Consider the following 15,405-nt stretch of genomic DNA (forward strand, 5'->3'; position numbering starts at 1 on the left):
ATTTGGATGAAGTGGTGGTTCAGAAACTGTGCTCCCCAAAGAGGGCAGGTCCGGGTGTTCTGCTGCTGGAGTGGACTCCTGGTAGTCTTAAATCCAAGAAGAAAATTAAGTTTGCATCAAGTTCTTTCTCCGTTTGAAAGTTCTCACCTTTAACTTCTTACACACCATGGATGTTAGCACTTAAAGGAAGTAACCCAGAAGCAAGGAAATCTTCAACTTTGTAATGTGATCATGTTATGTTAGGCTAATGAAATCAGTTTTCTGGTTAGCTTGTCAAATTGTTATTTCTAGTAATATTTCATGGTATTTAAAAAAAGAGACCCCCCCCCGAACCCAAAGAGTGACCCTCACAGCCACGTGACCCACTACTTCGGTAGATAAGAGAATCAATAAGGTGGTTCTTTTTCCAGCAGGTAATATTTAGTGTCCGTAAGTCAGCTCTGTTAGCGTGCCGAGGTCCTTGTGGTGAGCTTCTATAGAAATAGAACTGGGACAAGGCAAGACTCAGCCAAAGGAAATAGTACTCTACTAATGAAGTGTAAGCCCACATTCCTCCAACAGTGGAATTCTGCTTCTAGCAGCATCACAGGGTAATGTTCAGTGGGCTAGGGGTTGGAGCAGAGAGGGTAGAAGCAACCTACTCGGAGCCTCTGCTGAGAAAAGCTTTAAAAGTTAGCCCCTTCCTTTCCAAGTGTGAGAACGGCTCTCTTCCAACTCTGAGGTCTCCACAGAGGTGCAGGCTGAGAGGTGTAACCCTCTCACTTAATCTCGGTCCTTACTCAGTTTGATGAGACAAGCATAAAACACTAATGCCAACTGGATTTTTCAAAACCCTGTCCACAAAGGCAACGGAATTGTTTTCCATCGGACCCTGAGTTCTTACGAGAGTAGGTCATATCTCTCAGAAACCCCTGGAATCTGTGCTTGGAGTTCGTATGGTCTCAGTTCGTTTTTATTTCGTATGATCGATTTTGTCATTGGCTGGAACGAATCTAGAAAAGGGCTCCCACTGATATTATGTTCTTGATTCTCTAGAAATGGGAAGAATTTGATGAAAACTATGCATCTCTTGAAAAGGATCTGGAAATTCTTGTATCTACGTTGCCCTCTGTGAGTCTGGTGGAAGAGACAGAGGAAAGATTAGTGGAAAGGATTTCATTTTACCAGGTATTTTGCGCCGTTGAATCCATCAGAGGCAGCGTCCGTAGCACTTTGCGTTTTCTTTTGTTTTGACTAAATTGCTCGACTTTGAAGTGTTGTTCCTCACACCATGCACTATTAGACTGATATTCAGGGAACCCGTGGATTTGATTTTGAGTCTTTCATTATACTTGAGGCTTGGGGTCGAGGTGCTGGGTACGAGTCCTGGCTCTCACCTGTCAAGCGTGTCAACTTTTTGTCTCTAAGTCTCAGTTTCTTTGTATAGTGTAGGGAATCACGCTAGTTCTCCTACCCGTCTCAGGAAGTGGATGTCAGCGGGTATGGAAATGAGCCAAAGTAGAGAACGAACGTTGTAAACCATGGGCCACTAAACCTATATGTGGTTTTCTTACTTCGGTGAAGCCCTGTTTGGACATAGCCTCTGAGACAGGCGATAATCTGTCACCTGCCACCAGCATTATAAAAAAGACTTCAAACAAAATGTTTTGTGTGTAACATTTAGTGGTATCATCCAAGTCTCTGTGTCCCAAACTTCGATGCCATAGAAAAGATAGAACCCTAGAATAGTTTTCAAGTGGACTTGAGATCATGACCAACGAGAAAACGAGTTTTAAGTCTTCTCGACAGAAACTTGAAATATTTAGTTTTAACTTTCGAATGTGTTGTCAGCCTCTGAGTTGTGATGCTGGGCGTGGTTATCAAATGCCAACTTCGAAACTTCAAGAGTAGGTTTGTTGCCTGAATAGACCGGATGGAAAATGAAATCCTTGGCAGGACCCTGGCATTCCTCAGTAGCATTTAAGCTCCTATAAGGAACATTTTGCAAAGAGACGGACGCTGTAGTCCTGCTGTCTAGATGCCTAGAAAGGTACAATTGATCTCTTTGCCATCTTGTCCGATTGAGTTTAACTCTAAGATAAATCTGAATCTTCTGGGGGTGGGAAGCTGCTGCTTAATTCTTTGTTAGCCTGGGGATGCAGAAGTACATCCAAAGAGCTAAGAGAAGGCAGTTGAAAACGGCATTTTAAACCTCATTATGTTAAGGAACTGTTTGTATTAGCCCACCTCTCTCAGGTGGACAAGGGATCATGTCCCTTAAAGTTCAACCTGTGAATCTGTTAAATTTGAGATTTTTAAAAACTGAAATAATTGTCCTAAAACTCTTAAATAGATTCGTCAAACTAAAAGAGAGATATATGGGGGCATCTGGGCGGCTCAGTCGGTCAAGCATCTGACTCTTGATTTCAGCCCAGGTCATGATCCCAGGGTCGCGGGATCAAGCCCCTTGGGATTCTCTGTCTCCCTCTGCCGCTCTTCCTGGCTCGCTCTCTCTCTCTCTCTCTCTCTCTCTCTCTCTCACACACACACACACACACACACACACACACACGGTTTCTCTCTCTCTCTCTCAAAAAAAAAAAAAAAAAAAAAGAATAAAAAAGATACCTTGTAAAGCCCATCTCGCTTATGGACTTCTTCAGGTCGTTCTCAGTGTTCTGCGTCATGGAGAGATTTGCATGTATTTTGATCGGTGGACATCTGTGGGCCACGGAACATAGCATCTGTGTGGCCTCTGCAGTTGAGCAAACCTCATTTAAATGCTGGCTCGGCACCTCATGTGCTGAGTGACCATTGCAGTCTGACTCCTGTGTATAAAATGGGGTAATTAAAAATTCTCAGGGAGGGGCGCCTGGGAGGGGCGCCTGGGTGGCTCAGGGTCGGTTGGGTGTCCGACTTCAGCTCAGGTCATGATCTCACAGTCCATGAGTTCGAGCCCCGCGTCGGGCTCTGTGCAGACAGCTCAGAGCCTGGAGCCTGCTTCAGATTCTGTGTCTCCCTCTCTCCCTGCCCCCCGCCCCCCCACTGCTGCTCATGCTCTGTCTCTCTCTGTCTCAAAAATAAATAAAAAACATTAAAAAAAAATTATCAGGGATAATCTAAAGATGAAGTGTCTTGGTCTTGTACTGAAGGCTTGGGAAATTAGAGCTCTTTTTTTAATGTTTACTTGTCTTTGAAAGAGAGAGCATCAGTGGGGGAGGGGCAGAGAGAGAGGGAGACGCAGCATCCGAAGCAGGCTCCAGGCTCTGAGCTGTCAGCACCGACCCTGCCGCGGGGCTCCAACCCACCAACTGTGAGATCATGACCTGCGCCGAAGTCAGATGCTTAACTGAGCCATCCAGGGACCCCAGAAGTTTTTTCTTAAGTTTATTTATTTATTTTGAGAGAAATAGTGAAAGTGGGGGAGGGGCGCAGAGAGAGAGAGATAGAGGGAGAGAGAGAGAGACAGAGACAGAGAGAGAGAGAGAGAGAGAGAGAGAGAGAGAGAGAGAATCCCAACCAGGCTTCCCACTGTCAACACAGAGCCCGATGCAGGGCTCGAACTCACGAACTGTGAGATCATGACCTGAGCAGAAATCAAGAGTCAGATGCTTAACCGACTGAGCCACCCAGGTGCCCCAGAACTGTTTTTTGTTTTTTTTAAACAGATGTTTTGGACATTTTATTTTCCCATGCCAACTCAGATGAGAAGAGGGGATTACAAATGAGAGCGGTGGAAAGGGCATTGGAAGTAGAATTCTTTAGTGATTTTTAAAAGGCTTAAGTTAGTTGGAAAAATTATATTTTGATTATAATTTATTTTTGAAGATTAAATTTCAGTAGCTGTCAGGATAAGTGTCAGTAGCTGAACCCAGTGGTGGAAGGTAATTGCCTTTAGACAGAGTTCTCTTCAAGGGGTCGTTGTATTGCTGTTCTAAAGATTTTCTTTTCATGAAGTTGGATTAGTGATGTACTAATTTATTCTTCTAAAGTCCTCTTCCTTTCTCCCTGTTGAATCCTTACACTTAGAAGACTCTAGAAATGAGTTTTTTTCTACTGTTCGGGTCTAAGGGATGATAAATGTTTTCTCATCCCCTTCAAACCTATTTGCAATGTAAAGTTCTAACAGGGGCCAAACGAGAACAGAAATATGGACGCTGACTGGCTCTGTGTTCGGAAGGTGGTGGGGACTGTCGTGGCAGAATGTCAAAGAGACGAAGCCCTTCTAAAGGAAGCCTGGCTGCCCAATTCCAGGCCATCTGTGCCACATCAAGGTGTAGACCCAGGGTGCTAGATTTCCGGTTTTCTCCGAGTCACAGGAAATCCTGATTTCTATGTAAAATATCCTGGTTTTCAAAATAATCTTTAGGTCACACAAAACCTGTCCACAAGTTGAACGTGCCCCGTAGACTGCCAGCTTGTTTTTTACTTGTAGATGGAGAATTCTCAAGTCTAAAGCCGTGACATTTTGTTTTCTGTTGTTATGTGTAAGTCTATAGAACTGAAGAAATGTGCCGTAGAAATGCATTAGTTGGACAGTCTCATGATGAAAGGTGATCAGTAAAACGTGAATCACGTTTCTTCAGTCAGACTGCAAGAGTCTTGAGGGTTAGGACTGTGTTCTTGTTTCTTCAGTAGCCTCTACTGGAGTATTTGTCAATAGATGGACTGGCTTCATTTTTAAATAATTCATTCTGTGACTTGACTTTTTGTAGCAAATAAAAAGAAACATTGATGAAAAGCACGCCCGGCTTTACCAGACTCTGAACGAAGGCAGAGAGCTGGTGGCCTCCGTGAGCTGTCCTGAACTAGAGGGCCAGATTGCGAAACTGGAAGAGCAGTGGTTGGCCCTAAACAAAAAAATTGACCATGAACTGCACAGACTACAAACGCTTCTCAAGCATCTGCTCAGGTATGTTTTCTTAGGGATGGGTTGAGGTCAGATTTTCAGGCGGACAAAAACCTCAGAGGATCATGCAGTCCACCAGATTTTACCTGCAGTCTCTCTACTGTAAGGTTTGTCTTCAACAATTTAAGCACTTGGGTCCCTCTTCTGGGCCAGACGCCATCTAGGATCTCTGAGGTTGGTTTGCTAGACTCAAGATGACACGTAATCAGTTCAGTGAAAAGTAAGAATTATGTTATGAAATTGTACATGTGACCTTTATACCACGGTGTTGCTCTTTCCTACTCTTTAAAAAGGTTTTAAATTAAAAAATAATAATCTTAGCTCACAGAATAGTTTGAAAAAGCCTTCAGAGTTCTTCAGAGAATTTTGTTTGTTTAGTGGATCTAATCTTGAACTCCTTGAGGAAGGTAGAGAGCATAGAATGTTTGAATCTCCTCCTCTGTGCCTCTTAGGGACCTGTCTTAGAGAAGTTTAAGAGTTACAAGAGGGGTAGCATTCTGCTCAATATTTTCCTTCGTTTCCTGTAAATATGTTGGAATCTAGCCAATAAGTTTACTGTTATGCAACTTATACAAATGCTGGTTATATTTTTACTATAAACAAATCTGTCAATAACATTTAATGACTAGAAATAATCGCTGTCCTTACCCATGGGTTTATTTTTGTGTAGCTGTAATAAGAAAATGTTTTAGACTTTAAAATGCTCATTTGTTCTAGAGTAGTCATAACAGAGTCCTAGAAAATGCCAGGAGTGTCAGATTTGGGGCATGGGATAAAACAGGGTATAATTCTTAAAACATCATGATTTTTTGAATAATAGAGCTGATCAACACAGGAAAACATAAAGTAAAATGAGAAAAAAATTTGCCAATGATGCGTATCACCCATAGAGTATGTTTCTAATTTTCTTTCTCTCTCACTTCATTCCTGTTAGTTATAACAGAGATTCAGATCAGTTAACCAAGTGGTTGGAATCTTCTCAGCAAACTCTGAATTACTGGAAAGAACAATCCCTCAATGTGTCTCAGGACTTGGATACAATCAGAAGCAACATAAACAGTTTTTTTGTAAGTTATGATAAAATATGCTCAGATAATTATTGCCAGAAATAAATATCAGGGGAAAATGACCAGGGTCAATGCGATAGTCTCCATAATCATTTGTGGATAAGGGATAAAATTTAGGGTAATATCATTCTTCAAACTTAGAGCTATTTGTTTATAGCGGTCATTTATATATTTACCATAGGGACACCTGGCTGGCTTAGTCAGTTAAACATCCAGCTCTTGATTTCAGCTCAGGTGGTGATCTCATGATTTGTGAGTTCAAGCCCTGTATCAGGCTCTGTGCTGACAGTGGAACCTGCTTGGGATTCTCTGTCTCTACTCTCTCTTTGCCTCTCCCCTGTGTGCATGCTCTCTCTCTCTCCCTCTCAAAGTAAATATTTAAAAATAAAATAAAACAATGATAAAGTAGATTTTTATTTGAACCTATAAAATATATATAAAAGTAAAACTTTCTCTGACATGAAGCATGCTTTTTAAATGCAGGAAATAACTCCCCTGCTTTTCCCCCAAAACTTAACAGACTTATTAATTCATAAATGTTAAAGTTAATAGATACATGGTTGTAAATTGTCATATACAGAACTGACATTTCTACTAAAATGTTCTATTGTTTTGAGGTTTTTTTTGAAGAAAGGAAACTATTACTTTTGTAATATAAATTTATGAAACTTTCTAATGTAAATTCCTTTCCCATATTCTTTTCTTGTCTATTTTTCTTATTTTATAGCAATGATCACCCACTTTGGTATTAAAATGTAATTATTTAAAAATATGTTTGAGGGGCGCCTGGGTGGCTCAGTCGGTTAAGCGTCCGACTTCAGCTCAGGTCACAATCTCACAGTCCGTGAGTTCGAGCCCCGCGTCGGGCTCTGGGTTGATGGCTCAGAGCCTGGAGCCTGCTTCCGATTCTGTGTCTCCCTCTCTCTCTGCCCCTCCCCGTTCATGCTCTGTCTCTCTCTGTCTCAAAAATAAATAAACGTTTAAAAAAATTTTTCTTTTTAAAATATGTTTGAAAACCCCCACAAATACAAAGGAAAGTTTTCAAATATTTTAGTTAAAAATCAGTTGCATTTAGTTCATTTAATAGGAACTTTGTGTTCTGTTTCTCTTAACGTTGAAATGATAGGTCTTTTTTTATTTTATTACTTGATTTTTTTTTTAATTTTTAAAAATATTTATTTTTGAGAGAGAGAGAGTGAGACGGAGTGTAAGCAGGGGAGGGGCAGAGAGAGAGGGAGACACAGAATCTGAAGCTGGCTCCACGCTCTGAGCTGTGAGCCCAGAGCCTGTCATGGGGCTCAAACTCATAAACCAGGAGATTATGACCTGAGCCAAGGTCAGACGCTTAACCCACTGAGCCACGCAAGTGCCCCTGACTGGTCTTTTTTAAAAAAAATATTAATCCATTAGATTATAAGCCACTCAAGGGTCAGGAATTCCTTCTGTTTTGTTCCCCACTATTTACCTAATGCCTGGAACAGTGCCTGACACTTAGTAGGAAAAGTGGGTGTGGGTGTGTGTGCATGCACGCGTGCACACACGCACTCGTGAGCACACACATACACACCTATAGATACACACGCAAGCATTAGCAGTTTGAATTGAGTTCATGTACTTAGTTCGGGACTCTAACCAGTTATTCTGACTCTTAGTTATTCTTTGCTGTTTGCAAATTTTTAATGTTTCTAAATTTTCACGCTGTTTCCTCTAGGAGTTTTCAAAGGAACTAGATGACAAGTCCTCCTTGAAGACCGCGGTTATAAGTACTGGGAATCAGCTTCTTCACCTGAAAGAAGCCGATACGGCTACCCTGAGAGCTTCTTTAGCGCAGTTTGAACAGAAATGGACAGCGCTCATAACTCAACTTCCAGATATTCAAGAAAAACTTCACCAGGTAGGTATTTAAAGACGCAGCATTTAAATTAGCATTCACTTGTTAGCTCACAACTCCTTTAAAATTATTTCTCTGACTCAATAATTTTCATTGACACTATCTATTTTCCTCTGGCACCACTGAATATGGGTCTTAATTACTGGACTCTCCTCCAGTGGGATCTTTCTTACCGGAGAAATCAGGCTTAATTACTTTATTTCCCAGTTTATCTGCATCACTGTGTTCCTTTATGTGAAGGTCATCGTCATTGTTTTGGGGTCACTCATTCTAAGCTTGAATGCTGGGTTTGTTTTTGTGAGCAACCTGCATAATGATGTAGCAAGACCTTTTATCAAACCAGATACCGTCTTTACTGATGCCCCGATTCATTTTGTCAACTGCAGGTAATTAAATGGAAATCATTTTGTCCTTGCAGCTCCAGATGGAGAAATTGCCATCTCGTAAAGCAATCACAGAAATGATTAGCTGGATGAACGATGTGGAACATCAGACCGCAGATGAAGACTGTGAGCATTCTCTGAGTTCCGCATCTCAAGTTAAAAACCTTCTTCAGAAGTACAAGGTAATTATACGAAAAGAGCCACAAGCTTGCTCGTTAACTAAGAAGGCAAGTCAGTCGGAAGGGAAATACCAAAGAGACCGGTGTGGCGTGCTTTAGAAGAACTGATTCTAGGCGTGGGGAATGGGATATTGGATGATTCTAGACAGACGTTAGTATACTTTTTCTATTCTGCCTCGTTTCGTTTGGGAGCTCCTATCACCACAGGACAGAATCCAAGCTTTTAACTTGCCCTGGCCCCTCTTTACTTCTCCAGCCTCATCTGTTCGTTCCCCGGTATAGATCCTGGACTCTGCCTCACCCGAATGAACCCGCTGCATCTGGTGTTCTCCCGGCTTCTGCTTTTGAAAAAATTTTTTTTTTAACATTTATTTATTTTTGAGACAGAGAGAGACAGAGCATGAATGGGGGAGGGTCAGAGAGAGAGAGAGGGAGACACAGAATCTGAAACAGGTTCCAGGCTCTGAGCTGTCAGCACAGAGCCCGACACGGGGCTCAAACTCACGAACCGTGAGATCATGACCTGAGCCGAAGTCGGAGGCTTAACCGACTGAGCCACCCAGGTGCCCCGGCTTCTGCTTTTGTACATGCTACACCTTCAACCTGGAATTCTAGTGCCCCACTTGTGGCCGTAGAAATGCTCTTAGTTCATCTTTCAAAACTCTCAAGTATCTCCTGATTTGGAAATCTACTCCTGACTCTCCCAGCTAGTCGAGTTCACTTTCTAGGATTAGGCGTCTCCAGGGTGTGATAATTATTTGCTTACTTGCCTGTCTCCTTCTTGAGAGCGGGGCCAATCCTTCACCTCCCTGAAACAGCACACCTAGCCCAGGACCTGGCATCCAACAGGTGTTAAGTAAATGTCCTTTGCGTAAGAGAACGCAGAAGGAAAAGTTGATACCTTTCTACAAATACATGTAAATGTGGCCTTCTCCGTGATATTTGACTTCAGATAGATTTAACTCACACTTAATAAGCCACACACAAACATTTATTGTGTACCAGGTAATGTGTTCACCACTAGGAACTCAGGAGATCAATGAAGTCTCTGGTCTTTGCTTTCAAAGACCTCACAGGCTGATGGATGTAGCTTCTGGTAGGCAGAGGACAAATACTTTGGTCACGAAGCATGATGTTAGCAAGGATTTTACTTTTATATACTAGCACATCCTAACTTCGGGGAGTAGTAGAATCTTTGGAGGGTCCACATGCATATATTCTTCTACGCTCTTGTAACCTAGCATATACCACATAGTTTTTCCCCTGATGCCTCCAGAGGGGTGTTAGGACTTACAAGGATAAGCTTAATAAGTATCCAGCTTGACAGGAACATGCTTGGCCCTGGGTGTTTTTAGGCTTGCTATGGAACAGAGAAGCTACCTAAGCTGGCAAAGTTCCTTAATGTCCTGGGTTTTCTTTTTTTTTTTTTACGTTTTATTTGTTTTTGAGACAGGGAGAGACAGAGCATGAACAGGGGAGGGTCAGAGAGAGGGCGACACAGAATCTGAAACAGGCTCCAGGCTCTGAGCTGTCAGCACAGAGCCCGACGCGGGGCTCGAACTCACGGACCACGAGATCATGACCTGAGCCGAAGTCGGCCGCTTAACCGACTGAGCCACCCAGGCGCCCCTATGTCCTGGGTTTTCTGGGAGAGTCTTAACTTGAGACTTCCCATCCTCTCATTTCCGTGAGCCTGCAGGGGGGCTCTGAATTCCAGTGTGGCTCTCAGGAAGCCGCTCACGGGAACCCTTTGTCAGTCCCTGGGTCCTGATTTTGGTTGAGATGATGCAGCCATGATACGCGATGCTGCCTTTGACTTTTCAGCCTGCTTGAAAGCGACGAGTCTCTGTTCGTGGGGATGTGGAATTCTCCAAAACACTCTCTACTCAAAGCAGACATTTGGTGGGATTGGGGGTTGAGGGGGGGGGAGGAGGATGGACTACAACTCTAGACAGGTGCCCCTTTAACGAATGGGAGCTTGGGGCTCCCTAGCGTGGCGGGATCCGGTTCAACCTACTTCCGTTCAGGCTTTGGTAGTTTAATTTTGTTTATTTGTTTGTTTTAGGAGTTCAGAATGGAGATGGACTATAAACAATGGATAGTGGACTTTGTTAACCAGTCCTTACTTCAGTTAAGCACCTGTGATGTAGAAAGTAAGCGCTATGAGAGAACAGAGTTTGCAGAACACCTGGGAGAGATGAACCGCCAATGGCACCGGATGCATGGAACACTGAATAGAAAGGTGTGCTCGTGTGTCACAGTTTGTATGATTTTGGCCTTTGCAAAATGCCACTTTCTGAAAAACGTGAAAAGCTATTCCTATGGTTAATTTACAGTTAAGATTAACAATTCTCTCAGCTATGACTCTTTTGTAAAGCCTACATTCTGGCATTCTCCAATCGGTGCATACAAGAGAGGAAGAAAGAGTTATCATTTCTTTGAGACTTCCTAGTGGGAAATTGAGTTAGGCCAGTGAAGAGGACGAATTTTATTTGAGAAGATACCAAGTATTATGTGAGACTACTAAACGGTCGGAGATTTTGACATTTTCCGTGAAAGTAAATGTTCAAGAGTGGCAAAGCTATTACAGCCGTGAAAAGATTATGAAAAGGCAGGAAAATGGATGTGGTCTTTTGGTAGATTTTCATTCCATGACTCTGAAAATATTAAGAAAACTTATTCTTAGAGACATATTTAATATTTATATATAATTGAGGTTAACAACTGATTGATTTCTTTATGTGTAGAGAATGCATACAAATGGATTTAGACAATTAAGGTTCAAGTGCAGGAATGGACAAAGAACATGAACAGACAGTTCACCAAAGAAAAAATGTATAATTAGCAAACCAACGTGAGAAGATTACAACTTCAGTTATCAAGCATTCAGAATAAACATTATGTAACATTATATATTTATTAAATTTGAAAAATTTAGTAAGATACAGCTAAGAGCCCAAAGCTATCACATTCATATGCAGATCATGGCTTATATCCCCTTTTAGAAAGCATTCAGAAAATTTCAAGAACTAGAATAATCATCTTGTTTCCTAATTCAGCAGTGTCTCCTCTCACGTTTATCTTAAGTACATAGCCCTTCAAAAAAGGACAAATATGCACATAAAGTGTTCCACATTATTTATACTGGTGAAAAATGTAAAATGCCTAAATTTCCACCTATCGAGGAATAATTAATCGAATTATACTGTGTCCATTCGTTTAAAAGATTGGGCAGCCTTTCAAATTTTCAAAACAACTTTACATATATAGTCATTATAACCTAATAAAAATTGTGAGCATTGGAAATGACAAGAATTGCAGACATTAAAAACAGTTATTATTGGGGCGCCTGGGTGGCTCAGTTGGTTAAGCATCTGACTTTGGCACAGGGCATGATCTCACAGTTTGTGGGTTTGAGCCCCACGCCAGGCTCTGTGCTGACAGCTCGGAGCCTGGAGCCTGCTTCGGATTCTGTGTCTCCCTCCCTCTGCCCCTCCCCCCACTTGCATCCTGTCTCTGTCTCCCAAAAATGAATAAAGGTTTAAAAATTTTTTAATAAAAAAAGTCATTATTTTATTAAGTTGATAAGTTATTTGTGATATGTTTGATATTGACTTAATTTTTAAATGACTCTAATGAAGAAAGTCTAGGGAAAGAAAGTTTTCTTAAGCTTTAAGTATATCAATCGATAATGTAATGAAAAATTGCGTTGAATTTGAGTTGAATGTTATTCAACATGTTATTGAATGTTAGCAACATGATTTTATTTGTACAGGTGTTAATGAAACTCCAAAACAGCCAGTTTGCTTAGCAGGTTAGCTTTTAAACACTAAATTCATATTTCCTAATATGAATCTTTATTCCAAAAGTTATTGGGAAATCTTGTGCTAAGTATGATGAATCTGCGAAGAAGCAAAATTATTTTGTTAAAAATAACCATCATGACATTTACATTTTAAAGCATCTGGTTTAAAATGAGAAATTTTTATTTTCTTTCTTATACCTTAAAGATACAACATTTAGAACAGCTTTTGGAAAGTATCACCGAGACTGAAAACAAAATACAGATTTTGAACAACTGGATGGAGGCGCAAGAGGAGAGACTGAAAACTTTACAAAAACCTGGAAGTGTGATCTCCGTGCACAGGATGCTTCTGGATTGTCAGGTGAGAAGGCACACGGCGCCTGTCCACACGGCGTGGCCAGGCTGTGCCGTCGCTGCTTCGGCCCCAAGGAGGAGGGCAAGTGGCTGCACTTTCGAGGGACCCCTCCAGACCCCCAGGTACTTACTTCGTTATGCAAAGGAGATAATAATCATCCATGGGTTTTACAAAATTACAAGATGCAATTTTTTGTGTGTGAGAAGCAGAAGAAGGTATCTTCAGTTATTGTTCCTAAGACTTGAATGTGGCTCCTCAAAGAAAATGCTCAAAGGGAATTTTTATTTCATGTTTCCCAGTTTTTTATTAATTCACCCAATACTTATGCAATTACTCTAAGGTTTCCATTAGTTTTAGTATTTCATTCTGCGTCTTCAGAGGAAAATGATTTTCTTTTACCTTCTGTGTAATATGTTCCGAAAGGACCGGTTATCCCTTGGAACTACGGTCTAAATCACAGTTGAGCTTAAGGATATTGGCCTGGCCCCCTTTTGTTCAGTTGTCATTTGCCAGGTCACTTAGTCTCACCCACACATACATTAATCCTCCGTAAGTACTGCCCTGATTGTGTCACTGCCTATTGAAGACACTTCAGCTGCCCTTGTAGCTGCAGACAAATGCTGCTTCTGGACTTACTGCCTGAGGACACAGGCTCCTCCCTGCTGGGGTGGGAAGGTCAGGTCACACCCCAGTTCTCCTGAAAAGGTTAATCATCCTGGACATGAGATGTGAGCAGCAATACCATTATAAGAGATCTGTGCAAGCGGTCATATCCTGCTTCTAACTACCCACTGGCCATTCCATTTAGAATTCTTACAGCAGCCTTAGATTCAACATAACCTTCATGGGATGCCTACGCTCCACAGGTCCGTGCCGTGCTGCCCCCCACAGGCCACCTGGTTTCACTTGAGTTCTAAACTGTCCACGGCCTGGGCTATCATTGCTAGTTTCCAGATGAGAAAATACAGGCTTGGAGGTTTGATGACTTAATGTCAGGTGAGACAGCCAGTATGGGACAGACATGGCATGGGGACTAGATCTCCTGGACTCCTTCTACTGTACCATGATGATGAGAACTTATTACCTAGACTATTCTAAAATCTAGGGGTGCCTGGGTGGCTCAGTCGGTTGAGTGTCCGACTTTGGCTCAGGTCATGATCTCGTGGTTTGTGGGTTCGAGCCCCGCGTCGGGCTCTGTGCTGACAGCGCAGGACCTGGCGCCTGCTTCGGATTGTGTATCTCCTTCTCTCTGTGCGCCTCCCCTGCTTGCGCTCTGTCTATCAAAAATACATATTAAATTTTTTTGATCTAGATACATGTAATAATTAAACTTATCATAAAAATTCATACTGTAATAAGTGCAAAAATGGAATCAAATGTATTGTGATCAAAATGTCTTTGATGTGATGTTATTTAATTACATATTGTAATGCCATTTTTACTCGAAAAGGCCAAACTCCTGTCTCTTACTTACACCTTATGGTTCCGTAATGTTGTGCATATGAAAACTTTTTCCTCTTGCCCTTCCAGGATATAGAAAATCAACTGGCAAGTAAATCCAAGGCCCTTGATGAGTTGAGACAATGTTACCTGACTTCGGAGAGTGGGACCATGCCATTGTTAGAAGACACAGCATCCAGAATTGATGGGTTATTTCAAAAGAGAAGCAGTGTTATCAGCCAGGTACTAGAACTCATTTGAAGTACACTATTTCTCCTCATATAGCCTTCTTTCATCTTTTTGTTGATGTGTTTAGTCACGGAAACTCCGTATCAAAAACTGGAGTTGCTTAGAGAAATACTGAAGTGAAATAGAGAAAGGCATTTCAAATCCCCCCCCCCCCCTTTTTTTCTTGGCACCAGATGGAGGTGTAGCCACCAATTCCAACACCACTGGTAAGCTAGAAATCCACTTGGTTATCTTTGTTTTGTCTAACGTACTCACAGACAAAAATGCCTCCACCCCCCGCCCCAACAGAGCATCTGGCACTGGTTCCTGGGAAGATATACAGGGGCAGCTATGAGAAAGCACATCCAGGGAGGTGCCTTGGGCAGGGAATGATCCCGTCTCTTGTAACCTCTATGAAGCTAGAAGCATGGTCAGCATATGGAGAATTCCAGAGGTGAGGAGAACACAGTATGCGGTGAAGAGAAAGTAAAGAGGAGGAGTGTGGAAGATGTCTGGTCAGCGTAGGAAAGACATGTTAAAGTCTGCCTTTACCCCTTCCAGGAGTAGAGCACCAAAAGAGAAAAGACAGGCATCTCTACATACTACAACCTTGTTGGCTCCTCACAAATGGAGGGAGGAAACTAAATACTAGCCAATTGTACGTGTGTCCATATTTCCCAGAAGTCCTTATTGTGGATTATTTGTCATCTACTTAAAATCTACTTTTGACTATTTGTTCCAAGAGGGAATTGGGAATGACCTGTATAAATGAAATTCATTGGTGACCCTCGGCCTCATTTCTCCCCCAGAACTCGGGCAGGAAGATAGAGATGAGCTTACCATATCTTGTGTGAGTCATTTGTTGAACATATCTTCTGTGAGTCACTATGTTCACTGCCAACGGTACAAAGATAAACGAGAAAATAAATGCATCCTACCGTCAAAGGGCTCGCAGACCACCAGAGAAAACATACTTGAATAGATAATCACAACACAGTGATTTTTTTTTTTTTAATGTTTATTTATTTTTTGAGAGAGTGTAAGTGAAGGAGGTGCAGAGAGAGGGGGGACAGAGGATCTGAAACGAGATCGGCGCTGACAGCAGAGAGCCCGATCAGGGGCTCGAACTCACAAACCATGAGATCATGACCTGAGCTGAAGTTGGACCC

General features: G+C 41.9%; 1 protein-coding gene across 11 annotated transcripts in view; it reads left to right on the top strand.

Moving 5' to 3' along the window:
* The window catches only part of SYNE2 (spectrin repeat containing nuclear envelope protein 2), a 339,154-nt gene that overhangs the window by 254,145 nt on the left and 69,604 nt on the right, over positions 1-15,405 (top strand). For all 11 annotated transcript variants that reach the window (XM_078448168.2, XM_078448169.2, XM_078448161.2 and 8 more), the window contains 8 exons: positions 1,036-1,167; positions 4,695-4,891; positions 5,823-5,955; positions 7,667-7,849; positions 8,265-8,411; positions 10,474-10,650; positions 12,419-12,574; positions 14,099-14,251. In XM_078448168.2, coding sequence (XP_078304294.2) covers positions 1,036-1,167; positions 4,695-4,891; positions 5,823-5,955; positions 7,667-7,849; positions 8,265-8,411; positions 10,474-10,650; positions 12,419-12,574; positions 14,099-14,251 — 1,278 coding nt within the window. The remainder of the gene's footprint in view (positions 1-1,035; positions 1,168-4,694; positions 4,892-5,822; positions 5,956-7,666; positions 7,850-8,264; positions 8,412-10,473; positions 10,651-12,418; positions 12,575-14,098; positions 14,252-15,405) is intronic.

Source organism: Panthera onca, chromosome B3 (assembly GCF_046562875.1).
Source record: "Panthera onca isolate mPanOnc1 chromosome B3, mPanOnc1 haplotype 2, whole genome shotgun sequence".
Classification (NCBI taxonomy): domain Eukaryota; kingdom Metazoa; phylum Chordata; class Mammalia; order Carnivora; family Felidae; genus Panthera; species Panthera onca.